The sequence below is a fragment of the Ranitomeya variabilis genome, chromosome 5, assembly GCF_051348905.1.
Source record: "Ranitomeya variabilis isolate aRanVar5 chromosome 5, aRanVar5.hap1, whole genome shotgun sequence".
Taxonomy (NCBI): Eukaryota; Metazoa; Chordata; class Amphibia; order Anura; family Dendrobatidae; genus Ranitomeya; species Ranitomeya variabilis.
In genome coordinates, this window is record NC_135236.1 from 462,119,038 (window position 1) to 462,144,724 (window position 25,687).

At 42.6% G+C, this 25,687-nt stretch overlaps 1 protein-coding gene across 1 annotated transcript in view; it reads left to right on the plus strand.

Annotated features, from left to right (window-relative positions):
• Positions 1–5,560: 5,560 nt before the first annotated feature.
• KITLG (KIT ligand) overlaps positions 5,561–25,687 on the plus strand; it is a 95,646-nt gene continuing 75,519 nt past the window's right edge. The window contains exon 1 of the mRNA XM_077265450.1: positions 5,561–5,898. Coding sequence (XP_077121565.1) covers positions 5,884–5,898 — 15 coding nt within the window. The 5' untranslated portion in view covers positions 5,561–5,883. The remainder of the gene's footprint in view (positions 5,899–25,687) is intronic.

Genomic DNA, 25,687 nt, shown 5'->3' on the forward strand with positions numbered 1-25,687 from the left:
TTTACAGCACGTGTAGGAGGTTTTCCCCATAGATATCAGCGATGAAGACAATATCTACATTCATATTCTTCAGGTAATGTATTGTTCCATTTGGAATTACGTTTGGATCTGCAAAATCAGCTAAATGTAAAAACTGTATGCTTGTCTTTCCAATTCCTTGTCCTAAGCTAAGCTCTGTTCATACATCTCCAGTGATGCCATGAGGTGTCGTCAGACTGGAGCACCTTGGGCCCACCAGAGAAAATCGTTCTTGGGGCACACTATGTAGCTACATAAAAATAAATACAAGACCACCAATTGTGTGGTAAAACACGCTAATATTAGGGTATAATCCAAGGTAATACACGTCTTAATGATATAGCAGGGATTGGGGTAGCCCTCTCATAGAACATAATGTAGCCCCCCTCATAGAATATAATGTAGCCCCCTCATAGAATATAATGTAGCCCCTCATAGAATATAATGCAGCCCTCATATAGTATAATGCAACCCCCTCATAGAATATAATGTTGCCCCCTCATAGAGTATACTGCAGCCCCCTCATAGGGTATAATGCAGCCACCCCATAGAATATAGTGTAGCCTCTTATTGAGTGTAATGCAGCCCCTTCATAGGGTATAGTGCAGCCCACTCATAGGATACAATGCAGCCCTCCCCATATAATATAATGTATCCCCCCTAATATAGTATAAAGCAGCCCCCAAACACTATAATGCACACCCTTAGAGTATAATGCAGCCCCCCATAGAATATAATGTTGCCCTCTTATAATATAGCCCCCTCACAGAACATAATGTAGCCTCCTCATAGAGTATAATGCAGCCCCCTCATAGGGTATAATGTAGCCCCCCAAGAATATAATGTAGCCCTCTCATTTAGTATATTGCAGCTCCCCATAGAATATAATGCAGCCTCCTCATAAGTTATAATGCAGCCCCTCATAAGGTATAATGCAGCCTCCCATGGAATATAATGTAGCCCCCTCAGAGTACAATACAGCCCCCTCACAGGGTATAATACAGCCCCCTCATAGGGTATAATGCAGCCCCTCCATAGGGTAAAATGCAGCCCCCTCAAAGGGTGTAATGTAGCCCCCTCATAGGGTATAATGAAACCCCACTCATATAGTATCATGCAGTCCCTCATATAGTATAATGCAGCACACCATAGAATATAATGTAGACCCTCATATAGTGTAATGCAGGCCCCCAATTAGAATGTAATGTAGTCCCTCCTTAGAATATAATCCAGCCCCACAGTACTACAGTATTATTTCCACCAGTACTCACCAATATATATATAAAAAGAAAAAACACAATACTCTCCTCTCCTCCTCATTCTTCAGTTGATCCCGGCTCAGCTTTGGACTCAGCAGCTGCACTGCCGTCTGTCTGCCACACAGCATGGTGCGTGATGATGTGATGTCATCGCACCCACTTTGTCAGAAGGGAATGATGGCGGAGGGAGTGTCATCTGACTCCCTTTTCTCCATTATTGTTTTCAACTGTATTGGCATCAGGCGGTGGGTGGGCACTATTAGTGACATGCCACTGGCTGCGGGCCCCTGGTGAACAAGAGACCCTAGTCTGGCTGCCCCTAACGATGGCCCTGATAGCAGGCAGAGGTAGCCGCAGCCGCAGGCTTCCTGCTGTTGGGCGATTACGTGTGCCCTCTACTAAAGGGAATGAATTTTCACTGCTCTTCACTCCCATGGGCATGGGAAGCAGTGATTAATCATTCTCTTCAGTAGCGTGATCGCCCAGCTGCTGCTTACTGCTCTCCACATCCATTGGCATGGGGAGCAGTGAATATTAATTTCTCTTTAGTAGCAGGCTCAGGCTTTAGCTGCTGCAGCCGGCTCCTGCCTCCTGTCTCCAGGTGCTCCACCGCTGCTGCTCTGCTGGCACCAGTAGGCCCCCCTGACTCACTGGCCCCGTAGCAGCTGCATGGTGTGCCGCTATTAGCAACATGCCACAGACTGGGGGTAGTGGAGGCTCTGAGCAGCTGCTGGGCCTGTATGCCAGCAGACGTCAGAACTTGGGCCCACCGGAGAATGAGGCCATGGATATTACCCCCCACCCAGCCTAAAAATAGCAGCCCACAACAACCCAGAAAGGGCACATTTATTAGATGCACCAGTTCTGGTGCTTTGCCTGGCTTTTCCCACATGCCCTGTAGTGGTGGCAAGTGAGGTTCAAATTTGTGGGGTTGATGTCACCTTTGTATTGTCCAGTGACATCAAGCCCATGGATTAGTAATGGAGAGGCGTCTATAAGACACCTATCCATTACTTATCCTATAGTTATATGGTAAATAAAGACACAGCAAGAATAAAGTCCGTTATTAGAAATAAAACAAAACACACTTTTACTTTATTTAAAAATAGCAAACACTGTTATACTCACCTAATGCCTAATTCCACTGAATCCCTTGACTCCTGTAAAAAAAACAAAAATAAAAAACAACATCCCTCACCTGTCCGTTGTTCTGTCCCACGCTGTAATCCATGTCTGAGGGATTAACAGTTTTCAAATTTCACGGTGCCAAGATGTGACCAGCCAGGCTGAGAAACACTCTGGGTGACTGTGGCTGCTATTTTTAGGCTGGGGGGCCAATATCCATGGTCCCTTACCAGTCTGAGAATACCAGCCCCCAGCTGGTTGTCAATAATGGGGGGATGATTTATTTAAATAATTAAAAAATATGGAGTGGGAACCCCTCTATTCTTGATAACCAGCCTTGCTGAAGCTGACAGCTGAGGGTTGCAGCCCCCAGCTGTGAGTTTTGCCTGGCTGGTTATCAAAAATACTGGGGAACCCATGCCATCAGCCGCTCCTGCGCTCGCTGTTATTAGTGAGGCTAGAGAGATTCACCGCACACTCTGTTTTTTGTTGATACAAGTTTTTTTTTTATTTCGTGCGAACAAGCAAAAGAGCAGCAGCAGCCAGAGAAAGGAGTGCTCCATCCGGGGAGCACAAGCATCGTGCAGACCAGCGTCTGCCATCTCACGCCACCAGCAGCGGGGATTAGAAAGGGAGAGTGATGTGCAGTGTGTGCCTGATGACTGCGGAGAGAGGTGCAGTGTAGCGGTGACTACCAGAGAGCAAGGCGCCAAACGCACCCTGTCCGTGAGTACAACACATGTGCCTCATAAGAGTGACCGGGGACAGGACAGACCCTTGCACCCTGACTGTGCCATTATAGATTTGCTGAGCTACGTTGGCCTTGTACAGGACTGTGGCCCGTACCCTTGTCAGACACTGCAGCAGGGACCAGTGAGAGCTTTGGTCCTAGAGCATCCGTACAGCATAGACCCGTGCCCAAGCACCGCCACCGCTGACAGAGACTGTTAGGGTAGTCGTGCGGGTGCCACGTCGGGCTCAGTGTCGTGGCCCACGCTTCTCCAGCCACATCAGTATATGGACTAGGGCTCAGCGGAAGGTACCGGAGACCGACCGCTGCCACCACAAGATGGGGCATTGATGCCCACAGGACCTTCTTGGAAAAGATACTGTGCCGGTTCCTGTCGGTGCTATCCATTTTATGGACTTAGAAACCACTAACTTTCTACAGAACTCCCGTTGTCTGAACCGTTGTCCTTCCACTCCCCATATCCTTTACCTTTTATACTGTTTCAAGCCCCTGTTTAACCCATTGCATCCCTGCATGGAGTATTCCCTATTAATAAACCTGTTAACCCTTGCTCTGTCTCCTGCCCGTCACTGCATCTCACGTTCCTGCCTGAACCTTACACACTGTGCAGTGAGGAGGTGGCATGATGCTACTCCCTTGTTGATAAGACCTGGCCAGATTCTTGTGCTTTGTCTGCAGTCTCTATCTGAGGCACAGTAGATTTATGGTGACTGCTTGAACATATACACAGATCGGGTCATCGTCAGTGCTAGTCGTCCCAGCATCACCCAATCTGTAAAAGACTTCAAAGCAGCTGCAGTGACTAAGGCTAGGTTCACATTGCGTTTACAGCAGCCCGTTCAACACATACGGTAGTGGGCAGCTGTAAAAGCAAGTGCTGGTATGGCAGCACGCTAGCGCAGATAGGGCATCTGCTAGCTCTATCTGAGCTAGCAGTGACGGACCCGGAAACGCTGCAGCCCGCGTCTCAGGGTCCGTCACTCGACGCGTGTGCTAGTGATGCGTCCGACATTGGAGTCAATGGCGGCGTTAAACAGACTACGTTACACCGCGTTATGCCGCGGTGTAACGTAGTCCACCTAATGGACGCCTCTAACGTAATGTGAACCCAGCCTAATAGACGTGAACCTGGCTGCAGGACCCCATAGATGAGGATATTTGACTCTTTCCCATAATATATATAAAAAACTTCCTTCTCACCCCCCAATGGGGGTGGTTGTTTTTTATCCTTTTTCATTCTCGGGTCCTCTACCATAGGCCTGGGAGTTTAAGGGTTCTGCGTGGAATCTTAGTTGTTCAGGTGTCCACCCATCTCTAGTGTCAATATGTCATCTCTGGAGCCAGATCAAAAGCCAAAGAATAGTGGGGGACCAACGAGATCGCAGCATTCCGTGAGGCGGCAGAAGGCTGACAGCCACTCTGCCTTTGGATCGGAGACCCCACGGCACAACGCGGGGTCCCAATCTTTGTCACGGTGACCCGATGTCGTCATGATGACATCTGGGTCACCAGACCTAGAAAACGTTCTGATCATGCAAAGTGCACCCCCATGCTATAGAAGCGATCTGCCTGCAAAAAATGATATTCCCATAGTGGGACAAAGTAAAAAAGTTAGAAAAAAGTTTAAAAAAAAAAAATGTTTTAAATAATTGTAAAAGCTAAAAAAAAAAAATAATAATAAAAAAATCAAAAGATATTTTATCTCTAAACAAATATTTGAATGAAAAAAATATAAACAATACACATTTGATATTAATGTGTCCGCAACGACCCGATCTATAAAACTGTTCCACTAGTTAACCTCTTTAGTGAACACCATAAAAATAAAAAAACAAGGCAAAAAACAAAAAGGGGAATACAACGTGATCAAAAAGACCGATCTAAATAAGCACGCCACTGCTGAAAATGCCGTCTTGTCCTGCAATAAACAAGCTGCCATATAACGCTATCAGCGGAAAAATGAAAAAGTTATAGCTCTCAGAATAAAGTGATGCAAAAATGATTATTTTGTTCTATAAAATAGTTGTATAAAAGCACCAAAACATAAAAAAAACTATATTATTGAGGTATCGCTGTAATCATACTGACCCGAAGAATAAAGCTGTCTTATCAATTTTACCACACAGGGAACAGCATAACCCCCTCCCTCCAGAGTTATGTCCTCATAAAGGTACAGTGCTCAGAATTGTAAAAATTAGCCCGGTTATTAACATGCAATCCACCCTCGGGGGTTAATTGATCTAGCTGTTTCTTCACATGACAATGAACCATAGTGATTTAGAAGAATTGTAATCTGCTCTGAAAATCCAGATGATAATCCAGTGGAATGTGTCATCCACCTACTCTGTGCAGATGAGGAGGGATTCCCTGCTGCCCTTGTCTGCCTCTATCATGTACAGATTATGTCAGTGCCGGCTGGGATTGCAATGTGTTAACGAGCAGCAGCAGCAGCAGCGCAGGCAGCAGAGCAGGCAGCAGGCAGCAGCAGGCGTGGCCGGCCCAGGGATGAGCAGGAGGGGGCCGGCTGCTATATAACTAGTGATTGGGATCAGAGTGCACAATCCCACCAAGTGACTATGAGAGAGGATTACTGCACAGTGCTTCAGTGCTTGCCATCACTGCTGGACAGGGAAAGCCAATGCACGGACTAGCTGAACTATGCTGGGGCTCCACAACAGCTGAACGGCTACTCTACAAGCTACCTGGACGAGAGAGCGCCATCCTTTCCTTATGAAGAAGACAAAAGTAAGTAGCTCCAAAGTGACCTAGAGCAGAGGTGCGATGTGCTGCTGCAGCTGGCCCAGACATATATATATATATATATACTAGTGTGAACATGCACTTCCACCTGGTGCAGCAGGGGTTAATTACCTGCAGTGCAGGCAGCAGAGCCTCCGGAGGAGCAGCTGGAGCCATACAAGGAGCAGTAGGACACCTGGAGCTAGGTGGCCGCTGTCCAGCCATTGCACTGGTGCTCTGGACTTCTGGCATGGAAATAAGGCGCAGGGGATTTGTTCCTTTTTCCATGGAAGGACAGTCTTGTTGCTATTTGCAGCTCTTTTGAGACTTATCTGGCTTCCATCCTACTGAAAATTATTGTTCACTTGGATGCATTCACACATTGCAGCAGCACTTTTCTTAATATAGTGATCTATAATCTGCAAATATTAATTGCCCAACAATTTATTATTCTGCTTTGCTTGTATAGCACTATTAATTGCACAGCACTTTACACACAATATCGGCACTGTCCCCTTTGGGCTCACAATCTACAGTACCGATCAGTATGTCTTTGGAGTATGGGAGGAAACCCACCCAATCACAGGGAGAACACTCAAACTCTCTTAAAGCTGGTGTCCTTGGTGGGATCTAAACCCAGGACCCCAGCGCTGCGAAGCAACAGTGCTAACCGCTGGGGAACCATGCTGCCCCACCTCCAGGGGCATCTGCAGCCCCTGTTGCAGGCACCAATGTACCAGGAGGAATGTTGTATCTATTTGGTTGCATTTATACTACAGGGTGATAAACCCTTGAAATAAAGTAGCGATACGTTGTGTGACCTGACGTTCTGCACTGTTATTTGCCTTGTGGCCCTGTATGGATTTTTTAATTACTATGTCAGAATTTTCCAGGAAAGTTGAGATTGTGAGATTTGACACCCAGAGGTCAATAAATTAGAACTTTCAGGGTGTTCCCATGTTGTAGTTTACGAGTATACTGAAGATATGACTGTATTGCAATCTTTACAGCTTTATCCATACTCATGTGGGCGTTCATGGGCAGCAGAATAGTAATTGTAGCCACTGACAAACTTTTACAGCTAGTAATGATACATTTTCTTCTGCATTATGTGCTGTAATGAGTCTTTATTTGGTGTAAAGTGGCTATAAACCTATGACTGCAGCATTCTTCACCCAGTGTTTCCTTTTTTTTATTATCCTAGTGTAACAGACTACAAATTGTAGTTTTGTAAATATGGTAATAAAGCATTGCGTATGTTTATTCTATGTTCTTGCTGCATTAACGCTCCCGATATGAAGCTTCAGCCCTATACAATGTCAAGCAGGATGGCTTTGTGTCTGACAGCTCCTCTACAGGCAGGGCTCTGCTTCCCCTTGATTTAGTGCAGGATCTGAGGTTTACTAATATCTGTCAATAGGAGGCTGACAGCCCAGTCTGATGTCCGTGTGTGCACAGTGCTCTGAATAAAACTATCAGCAAGGCCATCCCTGTAAAAGCCTCTACTCTGCAGGTATTCTATTAAATAAACAGGGAAATGCCAGTCCTCAGGTCTACAGAGTGTACTAGCACCATTCATTCACATTTCCTGGCTGATAAGACTTTCTGTCCAACAATCATATCTGGATTCTACAGGTTCCAAATCCAAGACTATTGAATCCACCCTGGATTTATAGAGCCTACTAGTAATGAGTTACATGATTTTATAATACTTTAACAAGCATTAGAGCAGAATGACTTTGAAGTAGGATAGGATTAAAGGTTATGCATTTACATATGAAACTTTGCCAGGGTTAGCATCAAAGTAGGAATGTGCAGAGGTGAGAGGTACAATTCACCTCCGGTCTATAATGACCAAAAAATATCTTCTGTCCCACATCTGGTGGGTGACCTTGTCAGTACAATGAGTTAAAACACCCTTGGTTGAGCCCATAGAAGTTATCAGTTAGCAAAGTCATAGGTTCTTTTTCATGTCCTTGTAGAGATTATTGCACTATTCTGAATGATTGCCTTTGCTAAATCTTCCCAGTAGAACAGATAGGCGGTATTAGTCATAGACAAAGCTGACACATATTATATAACTAACTAGTAGCCCTAAAATAGTCTATCAGCTAAGGATATACAAGGAATGCCTAATGCTAAATTTTCTTCTGATAGCTAGGTTTATGTAACCAAGGCATAGTCCTAGCGTGGTGAAACACCTAAGCCCAGGTAAGACACCACTAGTCCTAGCATGTATCAGCTTTCTGTAAACTACTACTGCACTCCATTGTATTGGCAATGCTTATGTTATGAACTACTTTCCCAGAGTTGTGTATCAACTAATCTCAAGTAAGGAGCTAGGGTGCAGCTGGTACAGTAAGCTTACGTGAGGAACTAGTAGTCCTAGACTGGCGGATTAGCCAAGCCTAAGCGAGGACCTGTTTTCATAGACTGGTATATCATCAAAGCCTACGTCAATGTATGCCCACTGTTCTGAAGTCCGTACCATAGACTATGTCCCTTCTGGATCTGCCCTGTGAATGAGAAGCAACTTATGTAAATTTCCTGATGACTATTCTTGAATTAGAGGTGCTCAAACTTGTCACGGAAGAAAACATATGGCGCAAATCACTTGGGTGTGGTATTAACAGAAAAATAAGCTTCATTGGAACTTTATTTCGTAAAAAAAAACAAATAACCTCCTACTGCTATTATCTGAACTAATTAGCTACTAGGATGTGTTCAATAAACAGGCCTATCCCATAGTTAGTCCACCTTGTACTGCTTTGCATAGATGTGTTTAATAAACAGGCCCATCCCATAGTTGGTCCATCTTGTACTGCTTCGCATAGATAGATTACAACAGCATCAGCAATGGGAAAATACGAGTCACCATGTGGCTCACTGAACTTGTTCTTACTCGGTAAAGAACTTGTAAACTGGCTCCGTTCAATAAATATGTCTCCTGTAGTCAACTTGGCATTGCCGAGGTTGTCGCCGATTGTCAGATTTACTAATAGTGATGATATTTTAATACTCCATCTCCCACAGAAGCAAGGAGTTTTTCAATCAGCAGGGCTTTTACTTTCTTGCAACCATCCAGCTTAGACTTATCCTTGTGACCTTGGCTAGATACGTGCTTCACCGTACATTTGGTATGTAAAATGTTTAGTCTCACTGTCATCCTTTAACACAGGTACCTTGTATGAGATGTTCAAGCATGTTGTATATACCACGTCATATCTTTTAAGCTTGTGGGACAAGCCAGAGACCTAATTTTTCTTAAGAAGTCTACAATTGAGGTCTGAGAGCCTCACCATTCAGCATCCAGTGATATGGATGTACTTGTTATCTACTTTTATTATTAAAATATTTATAGTCTGCAGAAATATCAATACTGGAGAACACATGTGAGGGAGATTTGCATTTTTAATGGCCATTTCTTTATAGTTGGGTTTTCCTTCTACCATTAAGGTTCTATTCCCAGTAGTCTGCAACATGATGCACCGTGGCTGAAGTCATCTATGAAGAGCATAGACCTCCGCTGTCTTGTCAAACAATAGAGAGCGCTGTATCTATAGGAAATTTCTTAACCAGGAGCAGGTATTCACGAGAAGAGGACATACTGGTCTCATAAAGTGCAGTCCAGGAAAACTCTGTAAAATGCCTCCTGCTGAGCTGGAATGTGATAATGTGGCAGACGTTACTCCACACATGTCCTCAGTACATGGTAGAAGAGCCTCTTTGGTGCCTCAGAGCAATCTCCTAAAGAGTATTTCCCATATGATAAGATCTAAATAGATAATTGAGTATTTATGCTCTCCCCTTTTCTCTTCATGTATCTTGAGATTTTGCAGCCACCCGTGTGCATCTGTCAACAATTATACCATATCCATGCGACATGTCTGGCTAAACTGCTTTATGTTGTCAAAATCTGGGCAGACTGAAAATATTGGGATCTGCACTGAGGAGCTTTGTACAATATGCTGTGTTATTAATAAAGGAAGCGTTAGCCAAGCTTAAGTGTTCTACATTGCGTGCCTGCCACTAGGACAAAAGGGTGAGGCTCTCACTTGGCATTCTGCTATTTACAAAATTTTCTATGTTTTGGAAATGAAGAACCACTTATTAATGATCTGAACAGAAATATGTCGAATATATATAGAAGCTGTTGGTTTTCTTTTTTTTTTGTATATGTTTAGGCATAATTGTTATAGAGTAATCATTATATAAATGGTACTCGAGCCTTTTATTTGCTGGCCCATTAAAGTTGCCCCAGGATTTCTTCTATTGTGCTGATACACCGATGTCTGTCTGGAATTAACTCCTTTCTCACTTGCATAAGATTCTTATCATGTCTAAGTACACGATAATTAATTGTAAATGTTTAGTGTGGCAATGACTAAAGCCCCCGTCACACTAAGCGAGGTCGCTAGCGAGATCGCTGCTGAGTCACAAGTTTTGTGACGCAACAGCGACCTCAGTAGCGATCTCGCTATGTGTGACACGTAGCAGTGACCAGGCCCCTGCTGTGAGATCGCTGGTCGTGTCGGAATGGCCTGGACCTTTTTTTGATCGTTGAGGTCCCGCTGGGTAGCACACATTGCTGTGTTTGACACCTTACCAATGACCTCGTTGACTACAACGTCACACAGGACGTCCCTCATCGAGGTCTGAATCGTCATAATAGCTGCCATGTGACAGGGTCACAACGACCAATGACATCGTTGTACAGGTCGCTACAGGTCGCCGCATCGCTGCTGCGTCGTTGGGAAGATCTCACTGTTTGACATCTCACCAGCGACCACATAGCGACGCAGCAACGATCCCTGACAGGTCGTATCGTTGTCGGGATCGCTTTAGCATCGCTAAGTGTGACGGGGCCTTAATCCTTACTGAAGGTAGGATATTTAGTGTTACTGTTTCTAGGTCTCCATTAAAAAAGATACCTATAAAACCTGATTTTGTTTGTTTTTTTTGACTGGTCAATTGACCTTTTAAGCTGGGTTGTCAAACCTGCCCGGCTCCCACCCTAGATCTATTCTCTGCTGCTGTAATCCAAATCTATTATTTTCTTGTAAGCGAGATTATGATGCCGAAGGGTATATAAACTTTTATCTATTATTTTTTTTTATATATAATGACTTTGTATACAAGGAAAAAAATGTAGATCGTTAGGTTGAAATGTAAAACTCGCTTGTGAATATAAATCCTTTAACCCACATTTATTGTTCAAGCGGCATTGTTCAAGGGACATGATGAGAAGATGTATTAATGCTGCTTAACCCAACCAACAGGTATCAAATATCCTCGCCTGACGCTTCCTATGCTAACACAAACACAATGAAAGAACCAAAAGAATTAATCAATTCAAGGGAAAAAGCATAGTTTTCCATGTGCTACTTCTGGGAAGTCATGGGAGAGCTATTCAGAAGTATATTGACTAAAATTGTAGCAAATTTTGCAAGAATTTCTCGCATTGGGGCAACCATACACATTCATTTTCATGCAACGGCTTAGGTTTGCAATGGCTGAAACCTTTTTTTTTACTGACTTTTATTATTACTTTTATTATTTTTTATAGCGCCATTTATTCCATGGCGCTTTACATGTGAGGAGGGGTATACATAATGAAACCAAGTATAATAATTCTGAACAATGCAAGTCACAACTGGTACAGGAGGAGAGAGGAGACTTTCTAGTTATATATGCTTATGATTAGATGGCAAGTAAAGGTGTACACATCTTATAGGGGTTTTATATAGAATTCTTGAGTGCCAATCTGCATGTTCATATTAAAAATAATAGTCTTCTACTCACGTTCAAGCAGGCTCGGACTGGCCAATAGGGTAACAGGGCAATCCTCGGTGGGCCCCCAACCCCACTGTATGGGCCATACATGGCATAATTCACTTGAATCACTGCATACAGAAAAAAAGCAGCGTCTCATCATCCATTCACCAAACTATTCATTTTATTATTATATAGACATATAGGTAAATTTGTGAATGAGGTAAAAAGTGGCCCCCCCAAAGTCAATGTTACTGGTGGGCCCTTGGCGCCCCAGTCTGACACTGTGTCCAATCGTCGACTCTCGATCACTGCTCCCAATTTTTATTTAGACTGTCCTCCGTGTCAGTGGTGATGTCACATCTACGTCTCCGGTAACCTTTTAGGCCAATTACTGTGTTTACACACTCAAGTCATTGACATGAGTCGAGCCCAGTAATTGGCTGCAGTGGTCAAGTGAGCTGTAGTTATGAAATCACCACTGCAGTCTGTCAACAAAATACTAGGAGCGGCAGTAGAAGCGTCACAAGAGCAAGGAAGGGTATGTAGGGTAGCGGTTATTTTCAAGTTTTATAAATGGGGAAACTCCTGTAACCTTGTAAGATTTTTTTTTTTTGTATTAATGATAAAATCAGCTCTTTTATAATTACTGATTTTACTGATTATAATAAAATGTTGAGACATGTTATGAGCTGTGATCTTTTCAACACTTAATTCCTACTGTAATATCAGGTGAGAAATCTTCTGTTATGGTGAGTCAAATGTGAATTCTGTAGCTGGGCCCCTTTTCCCTCAATCTTCCATGCACCATTTATTATACTGATATCTAGCAGAGCCCCTGGTTGTTACTGATTATAGAAATAATTGTAGCGAATCAGAGTAATTATCCTCTTGGAGAATCAATTGAGAAGACCATATTTGATGATTTGCTTAACCCTGTTGTAAATGTGATGCCTTGAAGCAATGGTTACTGTACGGCCACTGAACACATTAAAGGGAACCTATAATTAGCATATGACCTATTGTTTGAATCAGGTTTTTGTATTGAGCGTATTTCTTAAATGTTTTCAATTGTTATCTTCATATCACTTATTAAAAAATAAAATTAGTAATCTTGCAATTTTCACACGGACCGACCACTGGAGCTTTTTTAGACATATACTTCCTGTCCTTACAGGAAGAGTATTCATCAAAGTTCTAAATTAACAAAGGCAGGATCCCAATAAGAGGTAACACCTCTGTAAATACCAGATCTGCTAAATAGCCATCCATTTTTCTTTCATTTGAAATTGATCTGGTGAAGCAAAAAACGGATCCTTTTCATATGAAAGAAAGACGGATGGCTAATGAACGGATTTGTTTTCCATAGATTTCAATGTAAAAAAACAAAAACGGATCCAGTTGAAGTTCATTTTTTACAGTTACATAGTTATGTAGGTTGAAAAATGACCTAGGTCCATCAAGTTCAACCTTTCTCCACCACCAATTTGTTTCTAGATCCATTCTAACAGATAATTACTGGACATACAAACATAGCCTAACACCGGTCTGATAACTTCAAAGGTAGGTGGAAATGCTTGCCGTAGTCAAGGCTGTGTCCTGGTTATATGTAACCCAGTGTATGGTGAATGCCAGTCAATGGATGTTAAAATTCACAGAAATTAAAGATGCATCGCTTTGGGTAAAAGTTTTTATCCAAACTTTTGTCTGTTTACTTTCTGTTGTTTCTTGATAATCGTGAAATTTAAACAGTGGCAATTATCTTATGAATGAGGAAAATGCTCATTCATCAGGTGAAACTATTAAACTTGCTTGAAAAAAAAAAAATCTTCCTTCTCGGCATTTGTGCTGTGTAAACAGGATGGGTGCTACGAAGAACAATCATAGTTTATGCATGGAGGTGTTGTCGGCCTGTCTAATCCATCTATTGAAGGGAATCTCTCAGTAGGCTCAACTCTCCTAAGCCATCTATATGGACATGTAGGTCATAGAAAGTTGAATAAAATGATTTCTGTGAGCCGTTGTCTTACTCCAGAGAAATCCACTGTTTTATTAATATGTAAATTAGGCTTTAAAATATTTGGTTCAGTCATGAATCTCTCCCAAGAATCTACCCCCAGAGCTTCTTTTAAGTGTAAGGGGGAATTACTAGTGTGTGACATGTAGATCAGGAGAGCAGACTTTCAGTCATTACATGTCTCACACTGGTAATGCCCCCTTTCATGTAAAATAATCTCCAGGGACAGATTCTCGGGAAGATCTATGTCTGTCCGATAAATCTTAACAGCTCATTTCCATATTAAGAATAATATGGATTTCTCTGGAAGAAGACAACAGAGCTCTAATATCAAGGTGTCAGTTTATTCAGCTTTCTATGACCCACAATCCCATATAGACGTCTTAGGGGGAATGATCCTTCTAACAGATTCCCTTTAAATGACCACCTATTGGCAGTGGTGATCAGGCTGTTTAAATGTACCCTTCTTATTCCCCATTGAAAACACATTCGTGCAGGGCCTACCTGAGCGTACATACAGTATGTATGGAGAGGGTAGGTGGAATAGCGATTGAATGGACCAGCATTCAGTTCAGCCTACAGCTATTTCAGGTGCATGGGTACCTACACCACCATAAAGTGCACATTGTTTGCCTCCTATATACAGTGTACACAATCATTTTGGAGGTAAATCCCACATTCTACATATTCAGTTGTTGAGCTTACTCATGTTTGAAGTATAGGTCACATTATCATTCAATAATAGAGTATTAACCTGCTTTACTTTTCTCAAAGAATTAGTTTGTCCACCTTTTTTGTAAAACGGGTCACTGATATTTTAACTAGTAAGCCTTCTTGTTGTCACCATCTGGATAAAAAAAAACAAAAAAAAGGAAATAACCAATCCATGACAGTAGTTTTCTTTAAACTGCTAGCTATATCATCCCCATTAATTTCCTAAAAGTTAATGGGAAGATGGCTGCATTGTTCCCATCAACTTCCTCTTGTACATACAGATTTATGGTAAAGAGAATCTCGACAAGTCTTCCAGTGGAATGGAAAATGCATTAAGTACTTTATTGAGTATTTACAATCTGGTTAATGCTTTGTGTGGGTAAAAGCTCTTATTCCCTGCTGAAAGCATGGTAATGGTTATTTAATAATATGCTATTCATATCAATATGTGCTATAAGGGTACCGTCACACAGTGCCATTTTCATCGCTACGACTGCACGATTCGTGACGTTGCAGCGTCGTATAAGTATCGCTCCAGCGTCGTATACTGCGGTCACACGTTGCAATACACGGCGCTGGAGCGATAATTTCATGACGTATTTGCGATGTAGAAGCCGTTGGTTACTGTGCGCACATCGTATACAACCTGTGTCACACAATGCAATCATGCCACCACAGCGGGACACTAGACGACGAAAGAAAGTTTCAAACGATCTGCTACGACGTACGATTCTCAGCGGGGATCCGGATCGCAGTAGCGTGTCAGACACAGCGATATCGTAAATGCATCGCTGGAACGTCACGAATCGTGCCGTTGTAGCGATCAAAATTGCACTGTGTGACGGTACCTTAAGTCTATCCGTTGTCACTAAATAAAAATCAACAAAAAGGTGAATGGTTTAGGAACAGATTGGGTAAATATAGTTATTCCTGGTCCTTCGTTTAAAATGTCATTCTTCCATGCTATTTTAGGCAGGAAAAAATCTTTAATCAACTTTTTGTGAATCTTAAGCAATGTACCATACTATAGAAATTAAGAAGGACACATGGGATAATGTGTAAATTGCCTCCTAAGAGAAAAAGAGGACTTGAACTCTATAGCGCCACCTGTTGGAAGTAGCAATCCTACAAGTCACAATCAACCTGTTAACGAGTCTTGCAATATGACTTAGGATAAAAGCCAAATCAGTATCTCAATTCGCAGACACGGTGTTTCGGGCTGTTGAACCTCGTCAGTGCGAAGCATGAGAACTGATTTGGCTAGGTGAGAGGCTCTGGACAGAGGTCTAAGGGGTAAGGTTTCTCCTTGTGGAGAGTGACATACCAACTCTGGCTTGTCAAGGTAAGGAGGCTTATTTGCCGTGCAATGCTCCTTACCCCTTAGACCTCTGTCCAGAGCCTCTCACCTAGCCAAATCAGTTCTCATGCTTCGCACTGACGAGGGCCAACAGCCTGAAACGCAGTGTCTGCGAATTGAAATACTAATTGTTTATGGGGCTGACTTGATATTACAACTGATCATTGTACTAAGGTTGGTTCTTGTATTCAAGTACTCTTGGCTCTGGTCATGTATTCATGTACTGATGGAGGTTCTGGTGACATACTAATGTAATGATGGTGGGTTTGTTGATGTATTCATGCACTGGTGGATCTAGTCATGGATTCATGTACTAATGGTGGTTCTGGTGACATATTCAAGTACTGATGGTGGTTCTAGTGACATTCATGTACTGATGGTGGTTCTGGTTGATTATTTTTATATAGAAGCATAGTTAAATTTGCGAATTAGACTAATATTCTCATGTAGCTGAACAGCAATCCCTGAGTGTCAATGTTGGGCCTCATGCACACAGCTGTATTTTTGATCAGTATTTCTATGCCAAAACAGGAGTGTCTCCAAAACACAGAACAGGTGTCAGTCTTTCAATTACAGTTTTTCTCAGTAAGTTCCACTCCTGGCTTTGGCATACAAACACTGATGATATGCAAAATACTGACCAAATACTGACTTGTGAATGAGGCCAAATGGGTGGACCCTCGGTATGCCAGTCCCACACTGAAGTCCCTACCTCCCCAGCATACATATTAGACTATAGACATGTCGGCTGAATCTGTTGATAGACTAGAACAATTGAATATCGGAAGTTAAGGATATGGCATATCTGATTCTTTTGTTCTCCCAGAATAGAAGCAGCTGCAGACATGACTGGTGGTAGCTGGATCATAGAGAACACTAAAGCAATTGTTCCCATATATAGCAGAGATGGCTAAAATGTTTGCCAGCCAAACGGTCAGTTGAACCATCATTTGGCCAATAGCCATTTAATGTGTATGACTGGTTTAGATCTACATAGTCCTGGTCAGGACTCCACAGTCTCAATTATAGATTGAAAATTAGTTTTCACTAGAAAAGTATATGCAAACCCACTGACATATGCAATTATCCCACAACTAAGTTAAAGACAACAGTAGGACTGTCTTGTAGGCTAATATTGAGATCCATTGGTGTTGCTCTAAGGTTCTGCTAATAGACCGGTATCTCCTAATAGACAACCACTATTCTGTGGACTTGTGTCATATCTAACATTCTCCTATGTTCTGTATATAGTCTGACTGAAGGAGAGTTTGTAGTTTTGTTTGGCTAGTGTATTATACCAGTTTGATTTGCTAAGGCTAGCCGTTTAGTGCCCATGTGTTTTCAACAGAGAGAGATGAGACGCACTGCCACTCTCCCGGCAACTTATCTCACCTGAAAACAAGTTTAGCATCCATTGAAATTCCAATGGTCTGATCCTTCTGTCAAGGAGGAGTAGTTCCATATAAACATCAGATGTTCCCTCCAAATTCTAATTTAGAAGGGCGCCTTAAGTAGTAGAAGTAGTTGTCGAGAGAGAGCGGTTTTAGTCCATTTTATGACTGCCTAAGACCACTCACTGCCATGCACCACACACTGCTTGGAAGCATGTTCTGCTGTACCCTACCTGAAAGTTAAGATCGAATCAATTCTTACTTCATTGCCAAGTATAAGGGTAAGCAATTGCATTCTTAAGAAAGATGAATTGGCAGCAGCACTTCTCGCACTCCCACACAGATTTCAGCTAGTATAAAGCAAATGCTTTTCCCTCGAGTCATTCTCTACTTTGTAGCTGGAAAGGAAGCATCTGAAATCCATAGAGACAAATTTGACAGACACTATTACTCTACTTTTTACTGGCAATCGAAGCAAGCTGAATAAATTACTGTATATCACAGATGCATTCTTAAATACAGCACAGTTATATTACTGTGTAAATGTTAGTCTGAAAGCGAGACATAATTATGTTTTGTCATACAGTAATAATTCATTAATTTATTGTTGATCATTGATTTGCAGTTATTCCAACTATTCTTGGAAAGGAATACTAAGCTTGAAAGAGGGCTAGACAAAGAAAGACTAGGGTCACACAACCGTATTTTTTCTTGTTTGAGAAAATCTGTCCGATTATGCTAATCACAATCTGATCAGAGTGTGATCTGTCTTTCTTGGCTGTAGATAAGATCTCTCTTCTGACAGTCTGTGAAAATCCAAGCACGGATATGTGCACAACCCCATAGAGTAACATTAATGCAAGTGTGATCTGATGTTTTGTCGGATCGTTCTCGGACTGAAAATATGGTCATCTGCACATGGACTTAGGTAATCAAATTTGAGAAAATCTCGTCACCATGGAATATAGCAACCTTACTCCATATTTCATTACCATTATATCTTATCAGCTATAAATTTACATGTCTGTTTCTCAAATGTTATTGTACGGTTTATCTTTTTCTGAAACTTTAATGAAAATTTACTGGACAATTTCAAGGCAATTTTTCTTTTTTTAACACAATTGAGTGAGCGCTTATGGATACTTGTAACTGTGACACTGCAGATGTAAAGTGAAAGCTACTGAGCAAGGTTTCTTTTCAGGCTAATTAAAGGGAGGGAACTTGTCACGTGGAAAATAAAACGCTATTAACCTGCAGATGTGGGATTAATCTGCAGGTTAATAGTGATCTAACACCTAGCGGCGCCTGCACTTAGACCTCCACTGCTGGGAGAAAATAACTTTATTTCCTCCCCCATGGCATTGTTTGGGTTTCAGTCACGGGTTGGGACCTTCACGGGTTCAGTCACTGCTCTTTGTATAGAGAACAGTGGCTGTAAATTTACCCGTTGCACTGATGGACAGTCGGCCCTACTGCTAAGCTGCTGTCCATCAGTGACGGGGGGGCTTGGTTATAGCTGCGGCTTTCTACACTGAGCAGTGACTGAACACATGCCAATGCGGTTTATTTGCTCCCGGCAGTGCGTCTCTTAAGTGTGGGCACCGAGCATGTTCAGATTGCTATTTCATATGACATGTTCCCTTTAAGGGCATACAAAGCAGGGCCCTCACAGTATAGTCTTAATAAATATACCCTACTTGGTTGTTTCCCATTACTCTACATTTTGAATGGTTTGAAGGGGGTGGGGTCCAGATCCTTCTGTTGAAGCAAGCATATGAAGTGGTGGTATGAACCAGGACAAATGAACGCATATTTTGCTAGATACAGTCATGGCTGAAAGTGTTGGCACCCTTGAAATTGTTCAGGAAGAATTATTTCTCCCGGAAAATTATTGCAATTACACATGTTTCATTATACACTTGTTTATTTCCTTTGTGTGTATTGAAACAACACAAAAAAAACAGAGGGAAAAAAAGGCAAATTAGGCATCGTTAGGCAAGCAAAACCTCAAAAATGGGCCGGAAAAAATTGTTGGCAACCTCAACTTATTACTTGGTTGCACACCCTTTAAAATAAATAACTGCAAATAATTTCTTTGTATAAACATCAACAAGCTTCTTACACCTCTCAACTGGAATTTTTTTTACAAACTGCTCCAAGTTTCTCATATTTGAAGGGTGCCTTCTCCCAAATTTTAAGACTTTTCCACAGGTATACAATGGACTCTACACTCACCGGCCACTTTATTAGGTACACCTGTCCAACTTCTTGTTAACACTTAATTTCTAATCAGCCAATCACATGGCGGCAACTCAGTGCATTTAGGCATGTAGACATGGTCAAGACAATCTCCTGCAGTTCAAACCGAGCATCAGTATGGGGAAGAAAGGTGATTTGAGTGCCTTTGAACGTGGCATGGTTGTTGGTGCCAGAAGGGCTGGTCTGAGTATTTCAGAAACTGCTGATCTACTGGGATTTTCACGCACAACCATCTCTAGGGTTTACAGAGAATGGTCCGAAAAAGAAAAAAAATCCAGTGAGCGGCAGTTCTGTGGGCGGAAATGCCTTGTTGATGCCAGAGGTCAGAGGAGAATGGGTAGACTGGTTCGAGCTGATAGAAAGGCAACAGTGACTCAAATCGCCACCCGTTACAACCAAGGTAGGCCTAAGAGCATCTCTGAACGCACAGTGCGTCAAACTTTGAGGCAGATGGGCTACAGCAGCAGAAGACCACACCGGGTACCACTCCTTTCAGCTAAGAACAGGAAACTGAGGCTACAATTTGTACAAGCTCATCGAAATTGGACAGTAGAAGATTGGAAAAACGTTGCTTGGTCTGATGAGTCTCGATTTCTGCTGCGACATTCGGATGGTAGGGTCAGAATTTGGCGTAAACAACATGAAAGCATGGATCCATCCTGCCTTGTATGGAGCATCTTTGGGATGTGCAGCCGACAAATCTGCGGCAACTGTGTGATGCCATCATGTCAATATGGACCAAAATCTCTGAGGAATGCTTCCAGCACCTTGTTGAATCTATGCCACGAAGAATTGAGGCAGTTCTGAAGGCAAAAGGGGGTCCAACCCGTTACTAGCATGGTGTACCTAATAAAGTGGCCGGTGAGTGTATATCTGAACCAATGCTGGCACTTCAGAACTCTCAAGTGCTTTGTTTCCATTCATTGCTGGGTGCTTCTTAACCCTTTCATGAGCCCACATCAAAGTCGCGACATGTCAGCTGTTTTGTACAGCTGACATGTGCGCGCAATAGTGGCGGGTGAAATCGCTATTCACCCGCCGCTATTAACCTGTTAAATTGCCGCTGTCAAACGCAGACAGCGGCATTTAACTGGCGCTTCTGGCCGGGCGGCCGGAATTGACGTCATCGCCGACCCCTGTCACATGATCGGGGGTCGGCGATGCATCAGGATGGTAACCATAGAGGTCCTTGAGACCTCTATTGTTACTAATGCCGGCCTGCTGTGAGCGCCCCCCTGTGGTCGGCGCACACAGCACACCTGCAATTCAGCTACATAGCAGCGATCTCGTGATCGCTGCTATGTAGCTGAGCCAATCGAGTGGTGCCAGCTTCTACCCTCCCATGGAGGCTATTGAAGCATGGCACAAGTAATAAAAAATGTTTTTAAAAATATGAAAAAAATATAAAGGTTTAAATCACCCCCCTTTCGCCCCATCCTAAATAAAACAATACAAAAAAAAAATCAAACCTACACGTATTTGGTATCGCCGCACTCAGAATCACCCGATCTATCAATAAAAAAAAGTATTAACCTGATCGCTAAGCAGCATAGCGAAAAAAAATTTGAAACACCAGAATTACATTTTTTTGGTCGCCGCGACATTGCATTAAAATGCAATAACGGGCGATCAAAAGAACGTATCTGCACAAAAGTGATATTATTAAAAACGTCAGCTCGGCACACAAAAAATAAGCCCTCACCAGACCCCAAATCACGAAAAATGGAGACGCTTCGGGTATCGGAAAATGGCACTTTTTTTTTTTTAAGCAAAGTTTTGAATTTTTTTTCACCACTTGGATAAAAAATAACCTAGACATGTTAGGTGTCTATGAACTCGTAATGACTAGTGTTGAGCATTCCGATACCGCAAGTATCGGGTATCGGCCGATACTTGCGGGTATCGGAATTCCGATACCGAGATCCGATACTTTTGTGGTATCGGGTATCGGTATCGAAACAACATTAATGTGTAAAATAAAGAATTAAAATAAAAAATATTGCTATACTCACCTCTCCGACGCAGCCTGGACCTCACCGAGGGAACCGGCAGCGTTCTTCGCTTAAAATGCGCGTGTTTACTTCCTTCCGTGACGTCACGGCTTGTGATTGGTCGCGTGCTGCCCATGTGGCTGCGACGCGACCAATCACAGCAAGCCGTGACGTAATTTTCAGGTCCTCAATGCCTAATTCTAGGCATTCAGGATTTTAAAATTACGTTCCGGCTTGTGATTGGTCGCGTCGCGGTCACATGGGCGACGCGACCAATCACAAGCCGTGACGTCACGGGAGGCAGGAAACGCGCGCATTTTAAAATTACGTCACGGCTTGTGATTGGTTGCGTGCAGCCCATGTGACCGCGACGCGACCAATCACAGCAAGCCGTGATGTAATTTCAGGTCCTGAATGCCTAATTCTGCATTCAGGACCTGAAAATTACGTCACGGCTTGCTGTGATTGGTCGCGTCGCAGTCACATGGGCGGCACGCAACCAATCACAAGCCGTGACGTAATTTTAAAATGCGCGCGTTTCCTGCCTCCCGTGACGTCACGGCTTGTGATTGGTCGCGTCGCCCATGTGACCGCGACGCGACCAATCACAAGCCGGAACGTAATTTTAAAATCCTGAATGCCTAGAATTAGGCATTGAGAACCTGAAAATTACGTCACGGCTTGCTGTGATTGGTCGCGTCGCGGCCACATGGGTGGCACGCGACCAATCACAAGCCGTGACGTCACGGAAGGAAGTAAACGCGCGCATTTTAAGCAAAGAACGCTGCCGGTTCCCTCGGTGAGGTCCAGGCTGCGTCGGAGAGGTGAGTATAGCAATATTTTTTATTTTAATTCTTTCTTTTACACATTAATATGGATCCCAGGGCCTGAAGGAGAGTTTCCTCTCCTTCAGACCCTGGGAATCATCAGGGATACCGTCCGATACTTGAGTCCCATTGACTTGTATTGGTATCGGGTATCGGTATCGGATTAGATCCGATGCTTTGCCGGTATCGGCCGATACTTTCCGATACCGATACTTTCAAGTATCGGATGGTATCGCTCAACACTAGTAATGACGTGGAGAATCACAATGGCAGGTCAGTTTTAGCATTTAGCGAACCTAGCAAAAAAGCCAAACAAAAAACAAGTGTGGGATTGCACTTATTTTGCAATTTCACCGCACTTGGAATTTTTTTCTAGTAAAAGACATGGTAAAACCCATGGTGTTGTTCAAAAGTACAACTCGTCCCGCAAAAAATAAGCCCTCACATGACCATATTGACGGAAAAATAAAAAAGTTATGGCTCTGGGAAAGAGGGAAGTGAAAAACGAAAATGCAAAAACGAAAAAGGGCCGCGACTTGAAGGGGTTAAAGTATGTTTGAGGTATTTTATCCTGCTGGAAGTCTCATGACCTAAGACGCAAACTTAGCTTTTTGACACTGGGCACTACATTGCAGCCCAAAATCATTTGTTAATTTTCAGATTTCATGCTGCCTTGAACAGTCAAGGCACCCAGTGCCAGTGGCAGAAACACAGCCCCAAAACATCTTTGAACCTCCACCGTATTTGACTGAAGGTACTGTGTTCTTTTCTTTGTAGGCCTTATTGTGTTTTCGGTAAACAATAGCATGATGTGCTTTACCAAAATGCTCGATCTTGGTCACATCTATCCATAACATGCTTTCCCAGATGGATTTAATCTTAAATAAATTTTGGCAAACTGCATCCAGCTCTATGGCTCTGTAGCAACAGTGGTGCCCTCCTAGGTCTCCTGCGAGCTTGAATTTCTTAGGAAATTGATGGGGGCTGCTTATCCACCATCCAAACAATCTTGGATTGCAGCCTTTCATTAATTTTTCTCTGCCATTCATGTTAAGGGAGATTACCTACAGTGTCATGGGTCATAGACTTCTTGATTATGTTGCGCTCTGTGGACAAATTAACATCAAGTTCTCTGTAGATTGACTGGAAATTGAGAAACCTTGAGATTGGTGATATTTTTCAACAATTTTGGTTCTCAAGTCCTCGGACAGTTCTCTTCCCCTCTTTTTGTTCTCCATGCTTAGTGTTGCACACACAATGTAAACACGGAGTCAACTTCCCTCCCTTTTTATTTGGTTTCAGGTGTAATTTCTTTTATTGCTCACACCTATTACCACAGGTGAGTTTGAACGAGCATGCTTGAAGCAAAGTTGTTTAGCTACAATTTTAGGAAGTTGCCAACAATTTTTTCCATAAGATTTGGGGGGGGGGTTGTGTGAAATTATGTCTTTTTTTACTGTTATTTTTGTGTTGTTCAAATACATGGAAAGAAAATAAACCTGTATAACAAAATATGTATAATTTCTATAATTCTCTGAGAGAAAACTTTTTTTTTTTCTGGAACCATTTCAGTGTGCTAACACTTTTGGCCATGACTTTCTGTTTTTATACATAATAGCGGCATATGTGAAACTGTTATCACTGTGTTGTGATTGTTGAACTGTACATTAGAAACATACAATGGCTGGTTGACATGGTGATGACATGTACTATAAAATATATAAGTTTGTATTGCTTTTGAGCCCTGTGTTTGGCATGTATGCTTGAAAATGTCTATCCCTATTTGTTTCACGTTTTCATTTTTATAAAGGTGTGGTTGATTGCACTATATACTATATTTTATTACTGTAAATATGGAAGTCAATAAATGATGTATGGCATCTGAGCCTTTTACATTGTCACATACTGGTTCCTTCTATTAGAGGTGTAGATCAGGCAGTTTTTCCAATGTATCCATCTGACGGAAAGCCAGATTTTCTCAGATTTTGTGTTAATATTCAGATTAGTAACCAAGTATATTACTAATCATTTATAAGGTTTGCTTCAAATTATCACTTTGGTATTTTCATAGTTGTAGACTGCATACTTTCTGAAGCCTATTTAAGGCTACTTTCACACTAGCATCGGGCACTGTACGTCCCAATGCGTCATTGTGGAGAAAAAACGCATCCTGCAAAGTTGCCCGCAGGATGCGTTTTTTCTCCATAGACTTTTATTAGCGACGCAGTGCCGCATGTCGCAACCGTCGTGTGACGGTTGCGTCGTGTTTTGGTGGACCGCCGCCACAAAAAAACGTTACATGTAATTTTTTGTGTGCGTAGAGTCCACCATTTTCGACCGCGCATGCGCGGCCGAAACTCCGCCCCCTCCTTCCCGGACCTCGCAATGGGGCAGCGGAAGCGTCGTAAGACTGCTTCCGCTGCCCACGTCGGGCATTTTTTTTCACAGTATGAATCGGTACGTCAGGCCGACGCAGCGCGACGGCCCCGTACCGACGCTAGTGTGAAAGCAGCCTTAAGGGATTGTCCAAAACTTACAGTAATACCGTGAGGAAAAAAGTAGTTAGCCACCAATTGTGCAAGTTCTCCCACTTATAAATATGATAGAGGCCTGTAATTGACATCATAGGTAGACCATAACTATGAGAGTCAAAATGAGAAAACAAATCCAGAAAATCACCTTGTCTGATTTGGCAAGATTTATTTTGCAAATTATGGTGGGAAATAAGAATTTGGTCATTAACAAAAGTTCATCTCAATATATTGTTATATATCCTTTGTTTGCAATGACAGAGGTCAAGCGTTTTCTGTAAGTCTTCACAAGGTTGACACACACTGTTAATGGTATGTTGGCCCATTCCTCCATACAGATCTCCTCTAGAGCAGTGATGTTTTGGGCCTGTTGCTGGCAAACATGGACTTTCAACTTCCTTCAAAGATTTTCTATGGGGTTGAGATCTGGAGACTGGCTAGGCCACTCCAGGACCTTCATATGCTTATTACAAAGCCACTCCTTCGTTGCCCTGGTGGTGTGCTTGGGATCATTTTCATGCTGAAAGACCCATCCACATTTCACCTTCAATGCCCTTGCTGATGTAAGGAGGTTTGCACTCAAAGTCTCACGATACATGGCCCTATTCATTCTTTCATGTACACGGATCAGTTGTCCTGGTCTCTTTGCACAGAAACAGCCCCAAAGCATGATGTTGCCACTACCATGTTTCACAGTAGGTATGATCTTCTTTGGATGCAACTCAGCATTCTGTCTCCTCCAAACATGACAAGTTTTGTTTCTTCCAAACAGTTCTACTTTGTTTTCATCAGACCATATGACATTCTCCCAATACTCTTCTGGATAATCCAAATACTATCTAGCAAACTTCAGACGGGCCTGTACATGTACTGGCTTAAGCAGGGGGACACGTCTGTCACTGCAGGATCTTAGTCCCTGGCGGTGTAACGTGTTAC